General features: G+C 40.0%; 1 protein-coding gene across 2 annotated transcripts in view; it reads left to right on the forward strand.

The window, feature by feature from the left end:
• The window catches only part of GAN (gigaxonin), a 44,302-nt gene extending 18,095 nt beyond the window's left edge, over positions 1-26,207 (forward strand). Inside the window, exons 7-12 of one of the 2 annotated variants that reach the window (XR_012630631.1) lie at positions 448-597; positions 909-1,045; positions 1,557-1,685; positions 8,680-8,789; positions 9,557-9,857; positions 26,190-26,207. Coding sequence is in view for 1 of the 2 variants with exons in the window: in XM_074882193.1 (XP_074738294.1) it covers positions 448-597; positions 909-1,045; positions 1,557-1,685; positions 8,680-8,789; positions 9,557-9,738 (708 nt within the window). In the remaining variant the exon portion in view is untranslated. Of the gene's footprint in view, positions 1-447; positions 598-908; positions 1,046-1,556; positions 1,686-8,679; positions 8,790-9,556; positions 23,911-26,189 lie in introns of those variants that run through there. The other variant, XM_074882193.1, reaches the window with a different exon arrangement.
• The last annotated feature ends 450 nt before the right edge of the window (positions 26,208-26,657 follow it).

The following is a 26,657-nucleotide window of genomic DNA, read 5'->3' on the forward strand; positions in this document are numbered from 1 at the left end:
ATTAAGTTTCCTTCTTATTATTAGTAAGACTTTACAATATATTATGTTTACTGTGAGACTGAGGGTAGCTGAGGTCCTACAGACAAAATAGAAGAGCTGCCTTTTCACAGATAATGGGTCTGAGTTCTACTGCTGTAGAGACCTGAAAGCAACAGCCTTATCCTAGAGACCACTACTATGCAAACTGAAATGTGTCCAAGCTCTCTTCTTAGATTTCTGTGTATTCTCATTGGCTTTTGCTTCACTCTCTTTTTTGAATACCCTTTGTTTTGTTGAATAAATTAATAATCTTATTCTGGAGTTTAGGACTTCATTTAAAAAACAAACCAAAAATCAGGCATAATATCAGTACCACTTTGCAGACAGATATGCTGGAAAAAAGATTGTATTGATTTATTCATAATGGCAGTTATGTTTCACAATGTTGACTTTATTGATATTCCTTAGGCACGACATAATTTTGGTGTGGTAGAGATTGATGGAATTCTGTATATCCTGGGAGGTGAGGACGGTGAAAGGGAGCTGATCTCTATGGAGAGCTATGATATTTATAGCCGGACCTGGACCAAGCAGCCAGACTTGACCATGGTTAGAAAGGTAAGAACTACATCATATTTTATCACACTACTTATTGTTAAATAGTTAATGCCTATATATATTTTTTTTCTTTCAACCTTTTGCTTCAAGTAGAAGCTGTAACATATAGTCTCAAAATGAAATGAGGGAGAGCAGCTTCTCTCTATACTAAAACAAAACGGTGACTGAGAATTTTCCGCACAGCATTGTTTGACATGAGGTACAGGCAACCCAAATACGTATGTGTGTGTATGTGTATTTAGCTAGTTTTGAGCTCTCGATACTGTGCATTTGTGTGTAATTTTAGATGTACTTTTTCTTTTTTCCCCAAGATTGGCTGCTATGCAGCTATGAAGAAGAAAATCTATGCAATGGGTGGAGGCTCCTATGGAAAACTCTTTGAATCTGTTGAGTGTTATGACCCTAGGACTCAGCAGTGGACAGCAATCTGTCCTCTGAAAGAGAGAAGGTGAGTGAAAATGGAAGGGTGGAACTAGATTTCTGTGTACAACCTTTTTTAGTGCTCTGATGAGAGGAAATTGTCCTTTCTCTGATGAATCCCTGAAGATAGCTGTCAGAGGCCCTGTGAATTTCACCATGTCTTTCTGAATCATGGTGGCCTGCAGTTAACATGTGGTTGAGTAAAGATAAGCATCCAAGCAATAAATATTAATTTTGTGGAAATACACTCCTGATGTTACAGTTAATACTACCCTGATGCAAAATGAAAACCAGAAATTGTAGTTCAATTGGAACTTCATGTTTTGACTAGAGATAAATACTTTTCTGGTTTGTTCTTTTACATGGTCTGAATTAAGTGCTTACAATTCATATTCATGACTCATCTTGTTGAACATATAAGGTGCATATGTGTGTGTGTATATAAAAGAAAAAAGGTTTACAAATGGAGAGAGTTCAGAAGGGTATATGAAATGGTTTTGATATGTTGCGCTTTTTTTTTTTCTTATTTGTATTCTCAGATTTGGGGCAGTGGCCTGTGGAGTTGCCTCTGAACTTTATGTATTTGGCGGGGTCAGGAGTCGTGATGACAGTCAAGCCAGTGAGATGGTGACATGCAAATCTGAATTTTATCATGATGAGTTTAAAAGGTAACTAGCTACAGCTATAAACATAGAAAATATGTGCCTTGCACACTCGGCTGTCTGTTCCCCCCTCCCTTGCCCCAGCACTTCAAAGCGTGTTAGGTCTGTGCCATGCATCTCCGTTACTCGTTTTACCTTTTATCATCCAGTATGGCTGTTGCCAAACATCTGTTTGCTTCAGTGGCTTGCCCTGCTAAAATACCACGCCGAAGGCCCTGGGCTGCCATGCAGTCTTGAGTGCCTCTGAACCTTGATCACCTTGACCAGGTAGATTGCCTGGTTCTTCCGCTGCACCCTGCCGTTTCCCCAAGCGCAGGGTGCTGCTGCCCCCCACCCGTACTCTGAGCGCTTATGAGGGAGCGTAAGTGTGTACAGGGATGCTTCTCCATGATCTGGTCCTGTCTCCAGGGATTTGCAGCTTAGGGAATTCTTAAGTGAGAGATAAGAAATTTCATGCGGTTTTGTTCCGAGCATTTACAGCCGATTGCTTTTTGAACCCATGTAGGCTTTTGCCATAGGAAAGACACTGTGGATGCTATACATCCCACAGCCACCTCAGCACACTGTGCATGGCTAATCTCCTTCTGTTTGTTTTGAATCTGCTTCTGATGACTTCATTGGTTATCTCTTGGCTCTGGTATTGGAATCCACTTTACTATATGTGGTAACTATTCAAAATGTTACGTTAGACAGAATTTTGTGTATAGTCACCTTATTCTCCAGTCATAACTGGCAAGCTTTAGTTCCTTTGGTGTCTTTTTTTCTTGCATATAACTATAAATTGGATGATGCTCTTTTTTATAAACTAAATTGAAATAAGACTTTGTGGTCAGATGTTTCAAGGCTTGTTGACAGTGAAGGAGATGAATACGTCTGTATTACAAGTCAAGACTGGTTTATTTATGATCCGACCTGTATAAAAGCACACTAAAAAAGAATAGTAGATATAAGTTCATTATATGATTTTCTTGTAAGATGTAGATGTAAAAAGACTTCAGTTTCTGTATGAAGAGATCTTCAGTGTTGTTCAAAGTGGTGTCCAATCTAGCTATAATCAAATGAAACTGCAGAAAAAACACTCTTTAAAGTGGTTATAGAAAGCAGACAGATAAGAAAGGCTATTGCTGCTGATGCTCCCTAGAGTTTTGTAGCTCTACAGGGGTGTGGGGAAAAGCTAAAGCTGATTGATTAACTTTTGGGCAAGAGGTCTTTGAAAGGGAAAGAATCCTGGAAAGAAGTGCTCCCCTTTCTCCTGCTCACTATTTTTAGTTGATTTGCCTGAAATATTTCCAGGCTGATTATCTTCTTCAAAAGGTGGTATAGCTCATGACTCCTCACCAGCAACTGTAAACCTGTTTCACTGGTTGATACCGACTGAGCTTTCACAAAGTGGAGTTTGAAACTCGGAGGTTCCAGCCTAGGTGCTGCAGGTGGGTCCTTGGTGCCACCTGCTGACTGCAGCACAGATGCCTGCCCGGCAGTATTTCTAATGTGTGTGTTGTGTCTTTGCTTGGTGGCATCCCAGAGGTGTTACAGGATTCAAGTAAAGTTATAATAAAAATCCAGTTGCTTCAGGTCTTGTTGTAGCACCCCGTATGTTGTGTGTGTGGCAGGAGGGCCGTGCTGGCACAGAGGAGGGTGAGGCGGCAGCAGCAAGTAATCCAAGTCTCCAGGTGCCAGAGGAGGCATGCGTTGAGGGCTGCTGAGATAGTCAGACTTTACCTTTCTGCTCTGCCACTGCACAGAATTTGAGCTTAGAAATTTAACTCGGCATAAATTTGTGTTTGTGCTGCAGACTGTTCACAGGTTTTGTGTTTTCCTTTGGAAACAGAGGGCCAGCAAAGACCGGGACGATGGCCACTTCTGCTCCTAGTACTGGTAGAGCTGGGGTTTGTGCCTCTGCTCTCCGTTTTGGAAAGCCCCGGTCCCAGCCACGGGAGGCAGAGGGGGTGTTGCTGACCAGAAGAGGGTGCAGCATCACTGTGTTATGCTACAGCGTGCTAGCTCGTGGGGTCTAACAGTTACCCCAAATTTTGGTGCCCTTGGAGTGCTGTGCGGGAGAGATGCCTTTGAGGGTGGCTGTGGCAGTGCCTGTGAGACCTGAGCAGTTGTACCTGTGGGGGAAAGAGAGAAAATAGCCATAAAGGGACTTCCCTTCAAAATGCAGTTAGCAAATGTTTCCTCCTGCCAAATACTGGTAGACAAAATACTTTCTTGTCTGGTACTCTTCTTTGAAGTAAGATTGAATCTGAAAAATTATCATAACTTCATTATAATAGTGTTTCACAAATATCAAATGAATACCAAATGAGGGCAGGTTGACTCTTTGGAAAACATGAGGGTATTATTTCCTGAGCTGATTCAGAAATAGCAGAAAACAAATCTAAATCACTTTATTTTGGGTGAAGGATGAAAGCTTAAATAATATGCTTCTCTTAAGCCTGTGAAAACCTTATGCTAAATACTAGTGTGTGATTAATTAAGCAATTCCGCTTGCACTGGGTATCATGTGCTCTGCTGTGCATCATTACTTGAGTGAAGCATAAGTGATGCTACAGGTTCTACCACAGGTGGACAGCATCTCTCTCTGTTCCTCAGTATATAGTTAATGTAATATATATAAAGACTGATTCTTCATCTTAAACTTTATGCAGTTGCTACAAGGTGATCAATTTATAGTTGAAAAGTGCATTTATTTCCTCAGCAATAGTTTCTGAAACAAATAATGTTAATTACGAGTAATGGTAAAAACAAGCAGCTTCAAAAAGTCATCATGAAGGATATAAGCACCTTCAGACTCCACAGTGCATATTCTTTTTGTAGTTACATTGAAGTTACTGTAACTGTCAATGCTGAAATACCACCTTGACAGCGTATGTGTATGTTACTGACAGAAGTGCAGAAGTGTTGGGGTAAGAGAGAGTTGTGGAAAGGAGGAATGTTTGCAAGATCATCTAGCAGCAGTGGGTCAAAAGGACAGCATGTAAATTCTAGCAGTCTCAAACCAAAATTCATAGTATTTTTTTAATAGTTACATACCAGTATTGCATACTTCATAATGAGCTACAGACTTTCCCAGCTGTTTTTAAGTGAGTGCAGAACTCCATCACATTCACTTTCTGTCTGAATGGAAAGAATTTTTTTCACTGTTGAGTTCAGCTGTCACATATTGTTGGTTTACAGTGATGTGCAGCAATGCACACGTGTATGATCTGCATCATTTCTCATATGTGCCTTAGCTCTCATTACCTGAGAATACGGGATCTAGCATCATCCTCAGCATCCAGAGTCCACGAGGATCCGAGTTACAGGTTTTACTTAGTGTATGTGTGAAAGTATGTACTTATATCACTATATAAACATATTAATTCATATAAACTGGCATGATTTTGGCTTGAATTGGTTTAAAGGGCTGAAGATTAACTTATTAAATATTTCTTACTTTGACAGTAACTTACTCCAGAACTCACAGAGCACAGTCTTTCAAAATTGTTACTCTTAACTGTGACGCAGACTTTTCTAAAGACTAGGGATATGCTGAGATCTTCACACTAGCAAAAAAAATAAACATTGAGACTCCTGTTAAGCTATACCATAAAAACAAGTAATAAAATAAACGAAGTGAGACAGAATACTAGCATACACATGAAATGTGGACAGGATAATGTGGAAAATAATTCTCATATTTAAAGTACTTCTGTAACTGGGTTTTTTCAGTTAATATTTGTTAGCCTTAGTCATGTGCATGAGTGAATTTAAGTGAACCGAGGATAGAAAATATACACGTCAGACTGCAGGTTTTTTCAGGATGTAGATTTTTTTTTTTTTCAAAGACTATAGATTGAGCTTTGTGTACATTGCATCCTGGTTTTTAAAATATTGATCAAGCTAAAAATAGATTCTTTTTCTAAAAATGTGAAAGTGGGAGATGGAGGTGTAAGGATATCCTTCACTCAATGATCCAGAGTTGGTCTACTCGATAAAAAGCAGGAAATCTTAACTACATATTAAAGACCTTGATGGGTCAGTCATTCCTTCTGCCAGAGTTCATAACTTATAATATGCCTTTCTGCATCATGTAGGTGTGTGGAGAATTGGATGTCTGTACACACTGGGGCTTTTTTCTTATCAGTGTGGATATTCAGAAATATTTAATATTTAATAATATTAATTTTAGGATTCTTTGCAAGAGCTGCTGGTGGAGCTCTGTCCTTGAGTATAACCTTTCACTGTGGTCTGTAAGTGGGGTAGGCTTTCTTCCTTTTCACAAGCTCCTGGTTCAAAAGCATTATCAAAATTTGCAGGTATTGAGGGAGGTAGAAGTGAGAGATACTTGTTCAGAAGCAGTACTTGGTAAAAACTCCTTAAAAACATTCTTTTTGCTGCTGGAACATGGTAAAAATAAGGAAATGCTTTCAGCAGTATGTAAGTAGTAAACTAAATAATCTCGTAACACAGCATGTGTAATTAGGAAGATTCTCCCATTCAGTGTGCAGGAATTTCATTAAAAGAAAGTGTTTATGCAAATGTAATGAGAAAACTAACTGGCTGACTGATAGTGCTGTCAGATGAGAGGAACACAGAGAAGATGTTCATTCATTTGGAGGCTTCCTTTCACAGCTGGTGTGAGCTTGAGGTGACGTGTTTGGAACATGTTGGCTCTATATCGCATCTCTATTTATTTCCCACTTCGAAATAAAACAGTTGCCATCCTGCTTATTAATTACAGCACCGTGGATAGATTATTTTTTTGTTTATATCACTTTAAGACTGAAAAAAAAAATATCTGGATTCTTTCCCCTTTTTTAAACTTGAATGGAAGCATATTTCAGTTTCGGAGCAGTCATTTCTGTCTGTGGTTACAGAGGTACATGCCTTCTCCCCTGCTACTCTCAGATTCGGTTTGAGTAGAGCCATCCCAGGGAAGTACGCAAGAGCTATGTTCCAAGGAGTGTTTTCAAATTCCTGAAGATCGTGAGTTTTTTGTTACGGTGTTTTTTCCATGCTGTTCAAACAGCAGGCACAACCCACATTAAGCTGGAGCTTAGTCAAATTCTGATGAAACGTGACCCCTTGCCCTTCCTGTCTTTGTTCCTTCCTAGTTTTAACTGCTAAAGCTGCTGTAAGCGTTCCTGAAAAGTTTTGCCTGTTTTTTAAAGTATATGTGTTGAGAAAGGTTGATAATGAATTTTCACAAGCAACTACAGATACTTTAATATTGTCTTTTGTTGATGTGCAGTAGGAAGATGCTTGGGTCCTACACTGTTGTGAGGTTTTTTTTATTTAAACCCCAAAACCTTGAATATTTAGTGCAGACAAACCCCTGAAGCTCATGTGTTTTTCGAAGCTCAAACTTAATCAGTGGCTAGATTAAACTCTAATTCTGTTTTCTTCCCTTCTTCCACATGGTCCTATATTTACTATTTAAAAAAAAAAAAAGAGAAAAAAGACATTGCAGGCTTTCTCCTGCATTTCTCTGCCACTTACTCAGTTTTTGTAATTCTAGGTAACTTAGCACTAAAAAGTAGCAAAAATACCGACTTCCCAGTAAGGAAAGGAAGCTAATGAAATATGGTGAAAGGTGTTCTGCTCTGTAACTGAGTTTCTGAATCAGTGTAGAGGACTTCTCCTTTTCTCAGTTCATCTGTCCTCCTCTGTGACAGCTACAAAGCATTCCCTTGCTTTCTGCTGAATCTTAACCCTTCAGTGTACAGCGCATAGACACAATAATGGACAGCTAATCCTTTCATTTGGCCTTTAAAAATTGATCTCTCTCTCAAAGATAATGGATATGTAGCAGCTTCTCCTTCAGTGCCAGAAGAGAGGCTTACTTCTGAATCATGAGTTAAGATAATGCAGAAATTTTAAAGGTCAGCAGTATTTGTGAGGATATTTCGTATCCTTTTCCCTCAAATTAACCAGATATGGCCATGAAAATACATAGGATGCTTTTCAAAGGCTTTTTAAACTTCCCTGTTCTCTAAATTATTTAATAAAAAATCTAGGAGCAGTCATCTAAAGTAGCAGTGATTTGTATGTCTTCAGGGTCTATAAATAGTAACTGCGACAGCATCTGTGGAAGTGCAGCAGCATTTTGTAGAAATTTGGTTCAGAACCATAGAGAGGATGCTGATGGCTCTAGATAAATGGGACATCTTTACAAGCCAGTGTCCTATGTGGGTGATGAGTACATACTTACCTGGTTTCCAAAGGCTCCAGCATGGAAAACTGCTTTTTACTTGGTAGAAAGATCAGGCTGATGTAGTGTTGAAATTGTAAGATTATCGTATGAGCTAGAAAGTGATTGAAAAGAGCCTGATAGATGATCAGGAAGGTGTGTTTCAATTCCAGGTAGTGGACACTTCTTTCTGAAAATTCCTTACCATTTTGATTTTCAGTCTTCTATCCCTTGTTTAAAGTTAAGCACTGCCAAGTGCTGCATTGTTCTTACTGGTCTGGGGATTTCTTGTCACTGATAAAGTGCAATTAAAGAAATTAGGGAATTATATGGGGGAAGGCACTGCTTAATAATGAGGCCTTGCTATATAGCAATTTGTTATTTCTCCTAGTGCAAATTATTAAGACTTACATGCTTTTATGATGCTACTGATTTTAAGACAAAGCTGCCTAAAACTTTCTCTGTAGGGAAAATTGACTGGTATAACTGTCGTAGAAGAGGCTCTCTTATATGCCTGCTCTCTTCCAGAAGGTCACACTGCGTGGCTGCAAGAAGAATTTCTTTCAGATAGATTACACAGATGAGTGGAGCAATTCTGAAATAAATTCAGGATAAAGTATCCCCGGCTTCCCAAGCTTTTCCTCGCTAGGAAAAGCCAAGACTGTCCTGAACTAGGCAATGTTCCCAGCAGTGTTTATGTAACAAATTAACTTGTACACTCTGCTTTTGATTCAAAGATGGCAGTTGCAAAAAGAACTTGAAATTCTTTTAATGTGCTCAATAAAAATTGTATACTGTTTTTCTCAATTATTATTTTTACAGGTGGATTTATCTAAATGACCAGAACCTATGTATCCCAACTAGTTCTTCATTTGTGTATGGAGCTGTGCCCATTGGAGCCAGCATATATGTGATTGGAGATCTCGATACAGGTTAGATTTAGAACTAATAACCTCCTGTTTGTCTTTTTCCAGTCTCTTAAATACATGGTACTAATGAGAGGGAATTTTTTTAGAATGAAAGGCTGGGGCTATGTTCTGGGGTTAAGTTACTGTTGTCTTCAGGGGAATTACGCTGGACATACAGAAATGTGCAGGTTGGTTTTGTACATTGGAGCTCTTCAGAAACAGATTCAGTGTTACAAGCATTTCGTTGATTAGCAGTTTGGAGATCAGAAGAGATCAAGACTAAGAGTATGTTACTGCATTTGTCTAAATATAAGAAGTGCCTGAGGTTGTTTCTCTTATCTTTGCAGTGGTAAGCAGGTGGTTCTGCATTTCGGGGACATTGTCCAGTGATTCATATGGATGTGACAGTGGTTCTTGACTCTAAATCCCAACCAAATAAATGTGTATTAACAAACTTATTCAGTACTCAGCTTTCAGCATCTGGCCACATACTGTAAAAAACATTAGGAAGACTACATGCTTTCGTGGCCATGTGTACGTACGTGAGTGTGTGACAGGGCTTTCTAAAAATATGAAAGGCCAAATTCCAAATGTGGTGGGTTTAAGTAGGTAAGAAATGTCATAGTAGTTTCCTCTTGACAATAATTTCAGCCATACATCCAGAAATTGATTTGTGTTTCTGTGCATGCTCTTGTTCACATATTTGCCTTATTAGAGGTTAAATGTGGTTATAGCTACAGTGTGTTTTAAACATTTTATCTTTTTTTTTTTTTGTGCATCTGTGAATTCAGGTACAAATTATGACTATGTTAGAGAATTTAAAAGAAGCACGGGAACTTGGCAGCGCACTAAACCACTATTTCCATCGGACCTGCGCCGTACTGGCTGTGCAGCTTTGCGTATCGCAAACTGCAAGCTCTTTCGACTGCAGCTTCAACAAGGATTATTCCGCATTCGCGTACCTTCTCCGTGATCCCTATGCTGACAGTGGAGGAGACTGGAAGAATTCTGCGCGGTCCACCATAATATAGCTCTATATAAAGGAAAAGCTGAGAAATTACAGCTGAAACTTACACTGTATGCTGTGCTTTGGTATGGTAACTGTTTTTGTTTTAAATGCTTAAAAAGCTTGAGTCTCAGTTCTTGTTTCGGGAACAAATAACTTAAGTATACATTAAAAAGAAGAGAGGGGGGAAATAAAAGGGGGGATCAAGGAAACACCTTCAGTCGTAACCATTTGGAGTTTAAACCATGTTATTGAAGGAGGTTTTTGGTGTCTGAAACTGGGAATTGGTATTCCTTTGTCGAAGTTTATTGAAAAGCAAAAAAGATTTAAGATGCGTTTCCCCTGAGGGGAACTGATAAGAATAAATGTGCTATCTTGGACTGGATAGCTATAATATACAGAAGCTATATGATAACCAACCTCCCTGGTATACTGCAAAGACTGTTTGACCGTAATGCCGTAGGAGATGTTGGTTGTTGCACCTTTTATTTCTAGTCCTTCCTCAAAAGTTAAGGTCTGTGCCTAAAAATGGTGGAGGTGTGTACATATGGTTTTTCATTCATTTGCGATGTTTTCATTCCTACAAATATTTTTAATATATTTAAAATGGACTAATCTGAAATGGATACAGTATACTACAGAGAAGTAAACTGTTTTTTCTACGCTGTCATTTGACTAGCCTGATGAACTGGTGTAGAGATGGGTGGCGTGCGTTTCTGTGTGGGCTTTGGTGGCTGTTTCCTTGAAGTAAAATGGGAAACGGTGTTTAGAATGGTTAATGATGATTGCTGCTTTTGGTAAAAGACAACAAAACTTGACAAGTTAAAGCAAATAGGTTGTGTTCCTTTTTCAGATTGCTTGCAAACTAAGAATGGTTTTTAAGACTGAGGATTATAGAAGGGTGTACTTTTATCTCTGTTAGAACAAAGGTGAAATATGCCAAGGATATATTTGTTTTACAGAAACCATGATTTTTGGACTAAGAGTTAAGGAAAATTTGTACAATGACTTTAATTTGGGATCAAAAGTTGGTTTACTAATGATTTCCATGCTAAGGTACAGTCTTGTTTACTGCTGTCTGACTTGGAAAGCTAGGTTTTATGGTGTGGTTATAGTGAAGAATTTAGTATGTTGCATTTTATTTCTTACTAAGTCTTGTTCACATCAACAGTGATATTTAATTGACTTCTGTTCGTAGTCAGGATCAGCTGGTAGAACACTTTTACCTCAATTTTTGATTTCATTATTGTGATGGGTGGGACGTAACCTGTATTTATTTAAAAGGAATAAAATGAGAGAGATGGAAATAGAAATAAAACCTCCTACCCTTCAGAAAAAGACTTTGTATAACCAGTATTATAACTACATACAATACTTTCCACTCTGCAACTTTGTGGACCTCAGACAAGCCAACCTCTGCCCTCGGTTGTGTTAGTGTAAACCTTCGTTATCTTTATTGAATCATTTTAGGTATGCTGAAATATAATCCCAAATTGGTACAAAATAGTTGTATTTCACTAAATATTCCTTGAAGAGATGTTCTGAAACTTACTTCTGCTCAGTCCTTCCATAGTGCTGATGTGTGGTTGGAATTACTGATTCTGAGCAAAGGGGTGGGAAGAGAGGGCAGCAGCCAATCCATTGACCATTATTTATTTTTTTTTTTATTTTTTACAATGCTGAAGTGCTGCAAAACTTGAACTATATACATCAATTTTCTGACCTATATTAGTTGGCATATCAAAAGTTTATATATTTATGCATTGCAGTAGACTTGGTGTGTGTGTGTGTATATATATGTCTTTAGATTTTAAATTTATATATAATGCTTTACTTCAGAAATGTGAACTGCTATTTCCACCCTTGGCTGTCTTGTGAAATAAATCAAGTGCTGTTAGTTCATCTGTAAAACTTCCCTTTTTTGAAAAATCTTACATTGTTCAATTTTCTTTTTCTTAGACAAAGTGCCAAGATCCCATATTCAAAAGTGATGAATGTTCCTAAGTATCTATTTCACTTTTGAGCTCAGTTTTCTAAGTGGCTTAGAAAATTTCTGAAAATATTATTCAGAATGTTGCAGGCTGCTATCTCTTGAGTCCCTGTAGCTTTCCAGTACACTTGAGGGCATTCAGCATCCAGAAAACCTAAGTAATAAATGCACATAATAAATCCAAATCGTATATACTCTAGCAGTGTTTTGCAGTTAAAGTTACTGAACCAAATGTTTACACTTAAAGTAGGATTAACAGTAGGTATTTTTTTTCTTTTTAAATATAAATAAAACAAATCTGCTGGTAATTGGTATGTTGCGAATGCACTTGGTGAGATTTGACCAAGAAGTTTAAGCCTCTTCACCTGAAACAGTTACAGACTTAATTCCTTAGCGCACGGGTACTCCTGTCACTTTCTGCGTGGTTGGTGGCCAGGGATCAAGTCTGGAGACATTGTCTCCTGGAGTTCTGGGTGCATGCTCAAGCTGAAGATTTTTAGGCACTTCTAAGATCTCAAAACTGGCTTCCTTGGCCTTGCTTCAAGGGGATGGGAATCACTCCCCACCTGCATTGCCTGTGGGGCCAATCCAGGAGATGCTGTAGCCTCTGTGTGTGTGTAGGAGGGAAGGAGCGCATCTTTTGGGGTCTGACCTGTCTGTCTGTCTAGTTCTGATCTGCAGGCCGGGTGATGAGTGCATCTCTTGGGATGTGCAATAGACAGGTTTGATTGCCTCCCAGTTTGGAGCAAGGTTTTGAAGGCAAGGCTCTCCTTTCTGCAGGGAGAGTCTGATTGTACGGGCATAGTTGACCTCTGGCTTTTCTGGGGAAAGAGATGGTTGACTTCAGTAGAGGAGGGAGACTTTGATACCAGAGGTGCTGAACGGAGAAAGGTCACCAGTTTCCTGAGTGTGTTGAACATGCAGACATGGATAGATTGAATTGGGTTCAGTGGTACATGCCAGCACCTCAGGTGTCCCTGCTTTCCTGATGGCTGCGTACCCCTGCGTATGCTGGCTGAACCACATGGGGAGCAACTTGTGAATTTTCTCAATTTGCAATCCAGGGGTTTTGGGTGGTTTGGCAGTTTAGAAACTTGTTGAAGTTGTCCCTGCTTGGCACAGTAGCCTTAATTCCTTCCAGCTTGTGAATTGGCGCTAAAATTCAGTCAGTTCCCCCACAGGTGACTTTTTGAATGATTTTCTTAGCCAGCTGTCTGTGCCATCTGCTGGCTTCCAAGCATCAGGCTTTTTTAGGCACCTTCCTTACTGATTTACTGAACTTGGGTGCCTTGCTGGGGTTGTGAGTTCATCACAACATTGAAATGTTGATGTTTTGAGACCAGTGTCTGTATTGCTGAAGAGTGCTGATGACTTGCCACACCTCGGATCGGGGCTGGGTCCTTGGGTGCAGGTCTGAGGTAGCTGCATCTTGAGTCAAGCTCAGCACTATCCCAAACAAGGACTGGCTGGGTCACATTGCAGGCTTGAGAGACTTGGGTTGGGCCTCTGTGTCCTTTCCTTCCCCCTGCTGTAGAATTGGACAAACCCCAGCTATTGCAATCAGAAAATTGCCAAATATGAAGTAGGGATTGTGGAAGATGGGAATAGTGGTGGCTTTTTTCTCTTCTCACTCCACCTCTTACTACAATTCCCTCCCCCAAAGTTTTCTTTTCCTTTTTCCATGTGCCACAACTTATTTTTGGAAAAACTCTGGAATTGCTAATTTAAAGGTAAAATCAAAAGTTTGAGTGAACAAGTGGAGAAGATAATGCTATAAGCACACAACAGTGTCCTCAGTGCTTGTTTTATGCGTGTAGTCTTGTGGCTGCTCTGCACAGCAGAAGGAGTGATGACAGAAGCAAAGGTGTAAAGTGCTGTTGCTCTCACAAAATAAATCTCCTGGGTTTCTTAGGGAGGCACCCACCTGGCTTGGTCTCTGTTTCTTATCTAGCCCTGTGAGATGCTTGTGTTCCTAAAGAGTCAGTGTTGGATTTCAAATTCTCATCCTTTCTGTTTTTATAACCTGAAAAAGAGGCATCCTGAAGAGTATTCTGTTTTGTTATACTACAGCAAGGTCTGCCTGTCCTCGGATATTTTATCAGCTATTCCTTAAGTTTTTAGCTATTGTGAAAATGCTGTATCAACTCCGCTCTTCCGGGTCAAGTGACTTTCCATAGCTTTGACAGTACTTCATCCTTAAACAGAAGGCAAATTAATATGAAATTACACAAAAGGATAGTGGTGAATCTGAAAACAAACCTACAAAATCAGCTCACTAATAACTGTGGGCAGGCTGTATATGTTTTGCTTTTGACTCCACAAAACTTGCATGTCACACAGCCTACCTTCTGAAGTGGAGTTCTTGCTGAAAATGGGAGTTTTTTCATCAAAGCTGCTGAAGCACCTGGCTTGCTTTATAAACTCCCTTTCCAGAAAGAAACAAGCAGCTTCATTTCTTTTTTGCAGTATTTCTTGTGCCCACATAACCTGGCAAATGCACAAGTACAAAAGTGAGGGGTTTGGGGGGCGTTTTCCTCTGTTTTAACTGCAGTTTCTCTGGTTGGTTCTATAAATACTGTGGCCATACAGCCTGCATGGGTTTTGGTAACGTACGTATGCCATGCAAAGTGCAGGATGCAATAACAAATGCAAGTTGTTACAAGTGCCAAACTTTTGGTTTCCTCTGTATATAACAATAACTCAACTGTTCTATTAAAATACAGAGATGCTTAAAATTCACTGTGTTCCAAAAAAGAGCAGTGGTTCTTTTTTTTTTTTTTTAAATTAATGCTATTTAAAACACTGTAAATCTTTTTTTTTAATACTGTTCTGCAGGTTTGTGTTACTCTTCACAGCTGCCTTGAGACATCACTCCATGTGATGCACATGGACACTTTGCTCTTTATTAGAGCACTAGTGCCATGCAAGTGTATAACAAATGGCAGCTGACAACAGGTTTTCGTATTTAAAGTTAGAAATATTTAGATAAAGTGCAGTTTGTTTGAATTAATCTTATCTGCAGAAGGAAAGCTGTGTCTCAGGAAGTGTGACTATAACCAGGGACACAGGCATACTGAAGATTGTAACTACAGTATGTTTTGGTGCCACTCACAGTGATGCTTTCCAAGGAGTTACATTTAATTTGGGGTATGGATCCTTTCTGCCTCTAATGTTAACATCAAGGATTTTTGGGGTTTGTGTTTTCTTAATTTTTTGGAGTACTTAAACAGTCTCTTCAGGTGGGTGGGAGGGGTCTTAATTATATACATGTGTGTTTTGCAGTTAGGAGCTACTATTTCCATCTTAACTTGGAGTATTTCCTTTTACTGTTAAGGAATGAGTACAGGCCTGCATTTCAGTCCTCAGTGCTGTAGCCTTTTGACATTTGCCATTTGCTGCTGTTCTTCCTTGTTATTGGAGTCGAGAGCTGCGTCAGTAGGGTCTGTGTTTCCGTGGCACGCTACATGCGAAACAACAGTAAGGAAGATCTGTCTGATCTTTTAAGATTGGGAAGGAGAGCCAATAAAAGCTGACTTGGAGATACTGCTGTAAAGCCAGTAAGATTTGGGTGAAGCACCACTCATTTTCTGTAGGTGCTCTGAAGTTTACTGATAGGTTGGGCACCTGCTCTCCAGCATCCCTATAGTTTTTGGGGTTGTTTTTTCTGGAAAATTCCTTACTGTAGGAAGGATTGCAGCCAGGCTTTAAGGTGATATCTCTGATCAGCCATGCCCTGCGTGACTCTTTATTCTAACTGCTGTTGTACTCCAGTAATCAATTCTCTCATATTTTTGATTAACAGGTAAGCTGAAAGAATAGACTAAAACCCTGCAAAGTGCCTAACTAGATAAACACCTACTAAAAAGGTGTGAGGGTAATAGGAGAATTAAACTGTAAACACCTGCCAACAGTTGATAATGTTGTAAATTTGTTGGTGATACAAAATCTTAAAGATATTTTTAAAAACTGCGTATTCTAGGTAGCTGCTGATTAGTTATAAAAATAATTAAAATACGTAAAGGATTTGTTTAGAATAATATTTGAAGGTTATTTGACATGATCTATTGAAACGTCTTAAAAAGTGAGTTGGAAGATTGGAACTTTTCAATGTAAAAGGCTAGTTGCCCAGTATTTTTGCAGGGTTTCATGTGAATAATGAACACCCGCCAGAGCGCATCAGTAAATGAACGTGCTCAATGCCGTTGCCTACCTATGCCCTTGAATTTTCATAATGAAATCAGACTATACTGAGCCCTTGTAAAAGCTTATGGATGTGATTAAAATAGTAAGATAGAAAGAAGCATCCCCAGCGTAAGTAACATTATTGATAAAACATGAAAATGTAATTTATTTTTAATACTAGGTGCTTTTGAATTATCACCTAATGTCCTTAATTATTTTTTTTCTTTGCCTTTCCACATTCCTTTTTTTTCAGTTAAGCTAAGACATCCTCTCTTTTTGTCAAGGGCAAGTTTTTCATCTGTAGTTCTAAACCCAGTCAGAGCCTGAAAGACACCATTTTAGCAGGCTGTACAGTGAGCTGGTTTTACAAGTATAATTTCTGTGCATTCTGTTAGCATGTTGCCACCTCTCCTAATTTCAAAATAGAAAAAAAACCTGTGGAACAATATTGCACCTGATAAAAGCAAGAGCCATTTTGGAAAGTCTAAATTTCAGTATGTGATAGGGAGAGTGCTACAAAAACCCTATCCCCATCTTCTTGAGATTCGCACCTTAATGATCTCAAATGCTAAAGCTTCAGCTAGGCAGCATCTGTTTTATTAATTTACACATGATAGCAGGAAGCATTATCATCCTCGTCACTTGTTTTGCTATTTTTAGGACTTAAAAAGCGAAGTCTGCTTAATTATTAGAATAAGTGAACCAGTACACTGGGGTATCTGGCAAGGTGGTCAAGTTGAACAGAGCTGACATTCTCTAAAGCTCTTGTTAAAGTTTCTTTCTGAAGGGAGGCCAAGGACTACCCTCTTAAGAAATACTTTTGAACTCTTTCAGAACTAGTCTTAAACTAGTGCAAAGGTCTCTTCTGGATTGCTTAGAGAAACCGGGATCTCTTCTAGCTTGGGGAAAGAGCTGCTTTTGTTTGCTTGGGGAAACAGCTGCTAAGTCAATTCTAAGCATTTTTTTTTCCTCCTTGACTTCCAAAACCTAATGATTTGCTGCTTGTAATTGAAACTTTTTTGTATTTAAGGGTCTGAGACTGTATTTTGCAGTGTATGATGAGTAGTATTCTATTGTATCTTAGTTTAATCAGTGTAAACAGCAAGCTGTGTTCTAGTAGACTCCCAGAAGGTAGCTTTACAGTGTTACGGGGGGAGGTAAAGTGTCAGTAAACCAGCAAGATTTCTCCTTATACTGCATATGGCCTTGCTGTGTGTATCCGATGGGGCAAGAGGCTGTTTCTGGCACAGAGCTTGTGTAATTGCCACCCTGTGCTGCCCTCGGTTGGGATGTTGCCCAGCTGCAGACATGTTGAGTGTCAGAGAGGACTCGAGGCTGTGGCTGGCTGAGAATTGACCCCTAAAGCCCCGTCAGACCAATGGATGAAGATTCCTGGGCATACCCCATGCATAATGCTGCTTTCTGGTCTCAGTTGTTTTGTCTTTTATTAACAGGATTTCGCTTTCACTCTTGCCCCAAATTTACTTCTGAATGCATTGCTTTTGCCAACGATCACTGGGAAGAGCTCCTGTGGGTTGGAGGATGTCCACGCAAACTTGATCTTTCTGTGCGCTGGCTTTTTGCGCATCTCTGCATCCTTTAACTCCGCTCAGTATATGTGGGGAGAGTGCTTGATGCATGATGAAATGACTTTTTCATCAAGCTTGTAAAACATGTCAGCAGATTAGAGATCACCTGAACATCTGTAAGCAATCCTGTAGGTAGAACATGCATACCCCATTCCTGTGTATGCGTGTTACTTGTGGCTGGAAGTCTGCTGCCTTGTCCGTGGGGAAAAGCCCCTATTCCCAGCTACCTCATTTTTTTTCTTTGCACTTTGTCAAATCTTTTTTTTGGTTTTGTTTTAAATTGCATTTTGTCCTTCAATCAAAAACTAAAAGCAGACAAGAAGCAGGGCAGAATGATGCCATTGTCCAAGGACAGTTTACTTTAATTTCATTTTAAATGCATGTTTCTGTACAAAAAGACCAAGGTTGACCTGCAGCTGCTGTAAAAAGTAAATAAAAATTTATATTACTTGAAAGTAACTATTATACTTGTAAATGAGAGAAGCAATTGAAAGACTGTCCTGACAATTTTTAAATAGGAAAAAATCTGTTTAAAAAATAGAAGTCTCTGCTCTTATAAGGACAGATCAGATAGTTTTCTCTCTGCCTCTACTCTGCACTGTTTTGCCTGTGAACTTGATCCATTATCTCAGTAGAGAGATTCACTGATTGTTCTGTAATGTCTAATCTGGATTTTTTTTTTTTCCCCATGGAGTTCCTCCTCACCTACAGAGGAGAAACTGTCCAAATAAATACCCACCCTCTGTACCTGAGAGTATATATTTGCCCATTTCTTTGAGCTCTTCAAGTATGCAGGGTTTTGCTTAGCTTGAAGACTTTTAAAAAATAAAAAATGTTTTCTTCTGCTTCTAAAGGTGCTATTTTGACATATTTTTGAATTCCTTACACTGTGCTTGACTTCTTAAAGTACCAATGTAAGCTGATAATCAGCTCGTGTTTGTTCTCTGGGGTCTTTTTTTTTCTTCTGCGTATTCAGTCCTTTTTTTTAAAAAAAAAAAAAAAATCCCTTCTCATAAAGACAGCTCCCAAATTGTAAAAGGCCTTAATAGTACAAAATGTAATGGGAAATGCTGCCTTTTTTCTTTCTTCTTAAAGGCAAAACCAAGAAATGCTTCATGGGGAACATTTTCCTCTAAAATTTTAGGTAGCAGCTCATATTAACTTTGAATTAAATGTAGCAAACATTTTACTGGCCACGCACAAATAGTAGGGATAAAACAAGGAGCTATTCACATCTCTGCAGACTGTACCAATTAGCTGCTAATTCCAGAGCCTTCTATTGGCATCATAGTGGCTATTCTGTAAATACTAATCTTGGTTTCAGTGCCAGGACCTGGCTGTGCGTTGTTCCCTGTGTGTCTGGGACACGCTGACCTATGTGGCTGTCAGAGCACCTGGATGTTGGGCCAGGTATGGATTTTGCCTCAGACCTCATCTGCTCAGCCCTTGTTTGAGGCACGCATGTGGCTGGCAAGGGCTATTCACCCCGGAGGGTTTGGCTGCCCCATGCTGTGGGTGGTCAGGAGGTAAAAGGAGGGAAGCTACCAACTGCTGCCATCACTAGAGGGATGTCAGCTTGGTAGATCTGAGGAGAAGGCTCTTGTAGGTGCAAGCCTTGGAGTAGGGAGCTGAATTTAATCTTGCATAGGAATTTTGTTGTTGTCTTTATTGTGCTGTATTTTTGTTTAATCCATATCATCGGTTCGGTTTAGGGATTTGTAATTTAACATTGCTAAATGCTTAAAACATTTAGCAATGTTTTTCATCCTGTGGGGGACATAAAAAAATCATACTCCTGCCCTGTCTGAAGCGGCAGGAAGGATCCAGGGGTTGATGTTTGAATTCGTCCCATCACCAGACACATCAGGTTATGGCCTTTTCCTAGGCTTCACAGTCCCAGTGGTGTATCATTTCTCAGTCTTGTTATCTAAGAGCCCTTTAGCCATTTGAAGAGAGTCCTGAGATTGCCTTGTCATGCTCCTACTTCACATGTTGGGTGCTGCCCTCTGGACCTTCCTGACTTGTCCAGACTGTCATTGTCCAGGAACTATGGACTGGTGGCCTTCATGAAGTGTATCTGCATTACCTGCAACACTGTCTGAAAAACAGGCAATAAATGAGGGACCACTGAGCTTGCAAATCCTTAACCCTTTTATTTTAGGAAAGGCTGAAGAGCAGCACCACTCATTGCCAGGCCTGTGCCCAGAGACTTGAGTCTTGCAGCTGTGCCCTGGCAGCCTGGGTAAGGATGAGTCCACCCTGTCCCTTACATAAGGGTAAGATGTAAAAATTTATGGGCTGAGTGTTATAGGACATCTAATATTTTGCATTTGTTCTACTTAAATTTGAAAATACTGAAGGCTCTGGAACTTTCTGCAGGGTGGAACAGCAAGTATTGGCCTAAATAACTGGGGAGCTCCTGGCCACCTGGTTTTTCCCTTCCACTTTTGGGGTTTTTTTGAGAAAACAGAAATTTCTAACTGCTTCCCAGTTTGTATGCTTACTGTTTAATAATCTAAGTGGGAGCCTTACAGGCTGAGATTTGTTTTAATTTTGCTTTCAAAAGGAAAAAGGAGAATTTCTTCATGTTAGGTGCTCTACCTTCAGAGTTTTCCCTCTGTAAACTATGTTTGAGTACCGTGAATCTTGTAGGATTGGGCTAAAGAATTGAAATACATATTATATGAGTGATGACTAATATACTTAGTCTGACTTTGTACTGTACAAATATTTTAGTGTAAGAGAATGAAATTACAACTACATTGATTAATCCAATTATGATACCTGTGTTCCATGAGCCAAGTAATTAGGAGAGTGTTGGAACATAATGCCACGTTACTGCTTGTAAAGGTTCAGTGTTCTGTCAAATCTAAGGTCTTGATAATTACCACGATATTGTCAGAATATATTGCTGCTTTTTCTACAAAAAATACATCAGTGTGGTGTGGTAGAAACACTCACCTGGTCTTGTTTACCACCACTGGCATGCAGCTTGACAGCAAGGTTTATTCCCATCATCCAGCTGTCATGTTTTAACTTCTGTATTACAGAGGTAACAGGCTTTTTATGTGTGTATGTTTTCTGTGGGTCTTTTTGTGCTTTGTGTGGGAGTGGAGTTTTTGCTTTTGTTTGTTTGTGCCCACCCCAAAATCTTCCTGTGTTGCTTTAGAAATGAATCCATAGGGCCAGACTTTGGAATGCTCTGACCTGAGTATGTCGAGTCACTTCTGTTAAAAACAGGGAAAAATAAGACGTAAATGCTCTTTGGTCTCAATCAAACTATGCAATACAGCACACCAGAGAGCTGAATTCCTTGTGTTATTGAAGACTCACGGCTCTTGTGTCCTTCCAAATCCAGTCCTTGGTCCAAGGTTGCCTTGGTCAATGGCTGCCCAAGAACCTTGCATCCAGATCAACTCTTGTTCGCTGGTTTTCCTCCTTCCCCCCAGCCTTGCCCATCAGTTTATTAGGTGTTTTGGCTCTGAATGATGTGCTATCCAAGTGTATCCCCCACTTCTGTCTCGTACTGTTGTCGATTGAAGCTTATCTTGTAGACCCGCCAGCGTGGCTTACCCGCTGGAGTAACTTGGGGGCCACTTCACGACAGTTGCATCTCTGCTCTAGAGCATGTCAGGCATTTTGGGTTTGTCGTGCCCCTCCAGATAGGTGTAGGTCTTGCTTTTATGTTCCTGTGTTGCTCGGTTGTGGGTCTGGTGCTTACAGTAAAGAATACTTGTGACGTCTCAAATCCAGTCCAAGTAAGTTTTCGTTTCCACCGCTTGTGCTTGTGTATGAGTTTGATTTTGCTGCTTCCATGGCAATTCAGGGATAAATGCCCCTGCGGTGAGGACTGCTGGTAAAGGTTCTTTGTTCTCCCATTGCTTTGTTTTTCCGGTGAAGTTTGTTCCTTTCTGTTCCTCTTTTTCTTCCTATTAAATACTAATAAAACTGGTACACTGTTTCCCCTGGTTCTGCATCCCATGACTAGCTCTTCTCTAGCAGTTGATCATGGCTTCTCACCTTTACATGCATTCTTCTGAGTAGTTTGACTGTATTTTTCATTTACTTAACCCTCCTCGTACCTCATACTGCTTCTCCCTTCTAACTCCATTTACTATTTTGCCTTTCTTTAATTCAGGTTAACCTTGATTTATTTCTCTGATTTCAAAAAGGGATTTCAGTGCATAACACGGGAGGCAAACAGAAAATCTTTCTGCAGATGTCTGTGTATATTCATTCCCTCCCCGGCACAAACAGTGTAAGGGGTTCAGCCTGTTCCATTCCTAACCCCAGGTTTTTCCTACTGCTAGGCAGAACAAAGTCTGAAGGCGTTTCTTATTTCTTTTGGTAATTGAAAATATTTGGAGATTTTCTTCTTCGGAAGTAGCCGCTGCAGATGAGCAGCTGGCATGCGAGAGGGTTGTTATGCTTCCATATTCAGTATTTTTAATTGAGGAACAAATAATTTATTTTGGGGAAAAATGTAAACTTTTTTGTATTTGTATGTCAAAGTGGCCTTTATAGGAAAAGCACATAAAATATTTAGATTAAAATTGCTTAGTTCTGTAATTCTAGTGGGGATTTTTGTATTGACAGGGTTTCTATGCATTTTTCAAAATATACTTGCTGTTTTGTGTTAGAATTATTGGAAATATTTTTAAAAACGTGTATTACCACATTTTCCATGGTTGACCCCTTTACTATCATTCCTTTTGAATACTATAAAGATTTTAATTAACCCTGTAAATTAATTTTCCCCCACAAATATTTGCATTAAGTCGATATACTGAGTTATAGCATGGGTATGTAGCTTTAAGGGAAATAAGCCTAGTAGTGTAGCTTAATTATGGAGAGTCTTTTTGGAGAAGGGCAGTATGCAGTGTTTCAATTGCACTCAAAAGACTAAATTAGCAAATTAAGTTTTTGCTGTATCTCACTGGGATTTTTAAAACTGTTTCCATCCTATATTGTTTACACTTGAGCATTATTTAAATATGTGCTATTTGTGCAGTATGCAATTCTTCATTCTGTCGGGGTAATACTAATGTTAACAGATAGGAAAAGTTTTGGAAAGTGTGTGGTATGCTAATGGATATGACATGAATTTGGGGGAGGGAGGAGAGGAAAGAGCCATTAGTGTATTTTTCCATTTAATTATGTACACATTTTCACATTAGCTGAGACTAAAGTAACTGAACTTAAAATTGAATTATAAGTAAAATTAGTGGTTTGGGGGTGGGGGGAAGCAAAGCAGGGGTTTGCAGAACTGCAGACAAAAATACCCTTTAGTTGCACTGCAGTGCAATTGCCTTGACTGCCTATGCAAAGTATAACCTGAGTTTGATACATCAGACCCTTCTGTTATTGCTCTTCTTGAGGTGTTACTGTAAGGCTTGCTAAGTAGAACCTTCCTGGGAATGTTTGTCAACTGACACTTCAGTTTTATCATTTTATGTTTGTATTTTAGTTTTTGTTCTTGCTCCTGTTTTTTAAGAGATCCCACATCATTCATAGGTTAGTGTAAGTGCAAGCTTTTGGGCATAGTAACAGACGAACATTGCATGCTACCATGTATTCTCATAATTGAAGAAAAATGTGCAATTTTAATGGCACTTTGACCTATTGCTGAAACACTGGGTTTTGCAATGGAACAAACTCAACAATTGAAAACACTCTGTGTCTAACATTAGATGTCTTGAAAGTGAAGAAAAAGGCAGTTACTCCAATTGTACCCACAGATAAATTTGGTACTGATTTTTTTTTTAAGAGTTTTATAATCTGTTATTAGAAAAACACACATTTCTTGGTTTACTTTAGTTGCCATAGATTGCCCAGTGCGGAGTCTGGTCCACCTCCATCTATTTATTTTCATGGAGTAGTTGCACATAAAATTGTAACAGCGAAGCAGGAAAGCTGTTTGGTTACTTAGTGGTAACCTCCCTTGCAGAATTGCTTTGTGGCTCACACGATATGAAAAGGGACACGAGAATTTTCCTGGATTAAGTAGCACTCGCTTCATTTACGTGTTCAGTATAATGTTGGGTGACTAAAGGGAGGTTCCCTTTTTAAAGTATTTGACTTGTGCTTTGGGGACTTAGTTGCCACTGTGCAAATTGTGCTGTAATATTGTACCAAGGATCAGTGGAAGTGTTTTATCTTTTTTAATGTTGTTTGTATTTGACCGGGTTTTATAAATGTAAGAAAACAGAGTGTTGTATTTTGATCTGAAATTTGCGTATGGTAAAAGTAACTTTGCTTTATGTATTGGAGGTTTGTTCAGAACTTGAATTATTTTATAGAAGGGTACAGACCAAAATTAATTGTCTTAAAGGTGTTTAATAAACTAACCAAATAAAACATTGATGGTTTGAAAACTTGTTAACTGCTCCTTATGCATTTTCTTTCTATTTTTAAAAGAAAGGAAGAACATAGTTCAAGATTCTCTTGAGGTCTTACGAAAAATGAAAAAAAAAAAAGTAGTAGAATTTATAAATATAATTTCCCATGAGTTATCTGTTTTATTATTAACGTTCCTACATGCCAGAAGTTTAATCAAAGGGGAAAACCCAAAGGAAATAAATGGAGGAGGAAAGGCTAAGGAAGTGAGGGGAGGCGGGAGCAGTCCCTCTCCGGCTCTGCCCGGGCAGTAAACGCTTACGGGCGCTGGGCCATGGATGTTGGTGACGGCCACTCCGGGAGGAACGGGAGTGAGAAGGAGCTTCTGCTCACCTGTAAAAGCTCTCGCAGTTGTTTGAAGATCTCCATTCTCCCCTGCAGTCACCTTCACTTGTCCTCTTCACAAATACTGCTGCTTTCATGTGACCTTTAAAAGTGGAGGAGAAAAATATGTGAAGTGTAACTGCTCCCAAGGGCGGGTACAAAGAGCCCATTCCAGGGCTGGCAGATACTTGGCGACCCTTGGTTGCGCCACGGCGTGCACGCATAACCCCTTCAAGTTCAGAGATCTGGGCTCTTTTAAGATGCCAAGCAGCTGCAACTCAAATTAAGCAATATTCTTCCTTCTTCATACTGCACTTCGCCCTTTGCTGGTGTACTGGCCACTGCTTCTGCTAGTGCTGCCTCCCCTGAGACAGAAGAGCCTGAGCAGGGACTTTTGACTCTTGATTAGGAGGGATACCCTCGTCTCTGATTAGAGGTGGGAGTGCGATGACAGCAAAAAAAATGAGCCGCTGCAGTAGTCCTATACCTTTTGATCTTCGGGAAAATACATGATTTCACTCAGAGCTGTCTGCCTTTTTCTGAAACAAAAGGACATTGAGGCAAGGCTGAATGTGAGGTGGGAGTCAAGGAAAAGCTGGGGTTTGGGGTAGCTTGGGCAGGGGGAGTGAGGCCACAGCTTCAAAGCAGAGTGCAAAACTGGGTGCTGTAAACACGTATTCTAAAAGAGATGGTGGGTGTTAGGACAGCAGGGTGGATATTTGCTCAATAAAAACCTTTTCTTGGTTAGTTCACCAGCCCTACAAGTGAAGCACAGGTCCTGAACTGCCAGCCCGTTTGGAGTGGAGAGCCTGAGGCCTCCCATGTAAACATGGGCTGATGATAGGGAGTCTTGTGTTGATTTACCCTTGTTGCTGGTGTTCCCATGGTTATGGCTGCGTAGATGGGCTCTGCCCTATCTCCCCTGTCTTACTGAGTCTTAGAAACAAAGACAGGAGGGTGAACTTGGATTTATCTTTATTCCACAGCCTGGAATCCTAACAGAAGGGGAAGAGGGCTGCTGCCTGGTTTCCTTTACCTTTTATGCACAGAGAAGATAAAAATTGAAGTTTCCAGTTCTTCCTCTTTTTATCCCCTCACTTTTTTTCTAAAATATCACAGAAGAAATCCAAAAATGGTTTGTTAAATGGGATTTTCAGCTGAGGCTCTCCAACACCTGGGCCTCCCTGGGCTTCCTTAATTGGAAGGTACTTGCCAAGAAGGCTATGTACTGAGTTTACACAAGAGGGCTTGTGACTCTTACAATGTCTGTGCCACAGACAGTTGTCCACGAGCTTCTACCCCAACCTGAGAGAAGAGTGTCTCGCCAGCTTTTCCCTGGCAGGAATGTGCCAGGAGAGGCACCACAGCTGGCAAAGGGTCCCTGCAGGTTGGACCTGCCATGGAGGTGTCTGGGTGTGTAAGCAGCCCCGGCTTTGCTGAGCCAGGCTCTTCCCAGGGCCAGTGCCTCCTTGGTAAGAGGTGACATCTGTGTCCTTTGCAGAGCTCAGGTGTCAGAGCAGGCTTTCACCAGAGTGAATTTTCCAGGTGAAGAAGAGAAAGGAGGTGATGTGGGAAGGTCGAGAAGCTTTACAGAGCAGGTAACTGGCTCCTGGCCTCCAGAATCTCAAATCAAGCAGCGAGCCCCACTTTTCGCTAAGCTCTGTGTTGCTAAGTCAGCCTTTTGGCAAAATGATCACCAGAAACAGTAACATTAACTGAAGAATTAATTGCTGTTCAGAATTCAATACAACCCTTCGCTTTTTGTCTGGAAGCTGCTGTGAAGTCAAAGTCAAGAATTAATGCAGGTTCCACAGGGTCCTGGGAAAGGTGCAAGTTATTTGAGATCAAGGTTGTTGCCACTCAATGGATGTTGACTTCTGCTCCAGGTGAAGCCAATGGCAGCAGGATCAGACCTATTATTTGTGCTTTTTCTCCAGTGTATTTGGACGCACACAGGCCAAGCTGTGTCACGTGTGGCCTCTAAGGAATTGTGAACCCCAACACTGTGGGCTGGGCTGAAGGACCTGGCTAATGGAGAATTTACGGTAAGAGCAAAATGTATTTTTAACCACCAGGATATGCTTATCGTCAGGAAAGGGCAAGCAGCACTCCTATCTCTCCAGGGAAGGGGAAGTGTTGAGCGTGACTTTAGTTTTGTCCAACTCCTTTCCAACTCTGAAAGGCTTTTTTTTCTTGCTGAGACATGTTGTTGGATTAAATCAGGGAGTTAAATAGACATCAATCCTGGGTCACAGGTGAAAAATATTAAATGCCAGACATGCAGTGTTTTTCCATTGCATGTGATGTACGTTCAGGAAAGACCTTTGGAAAGAGTGCTTTGAAAAGAGTCTGTTTTGCTTTTTTAAATATGCTAAGAGCTTGTCCAGAAGCTTTTAATTTTTCAG

The sequence above is a fragment of the Strix uralensis genome, chromosome 12, assembly GCF_047716275.1.
Source record: "Strix uralensis isolate ZFMK-TIS-50842 chromosome 12, bStrUra1, whole genome shotgun sequence".
In the NCBI taxonomy this organism is placed as follows: domain Eukaryota; kingdom Metazoa; phylum Chordata; class Aves; order Strigiformes; family Strigidae; genus Strix; species Strix uralensis.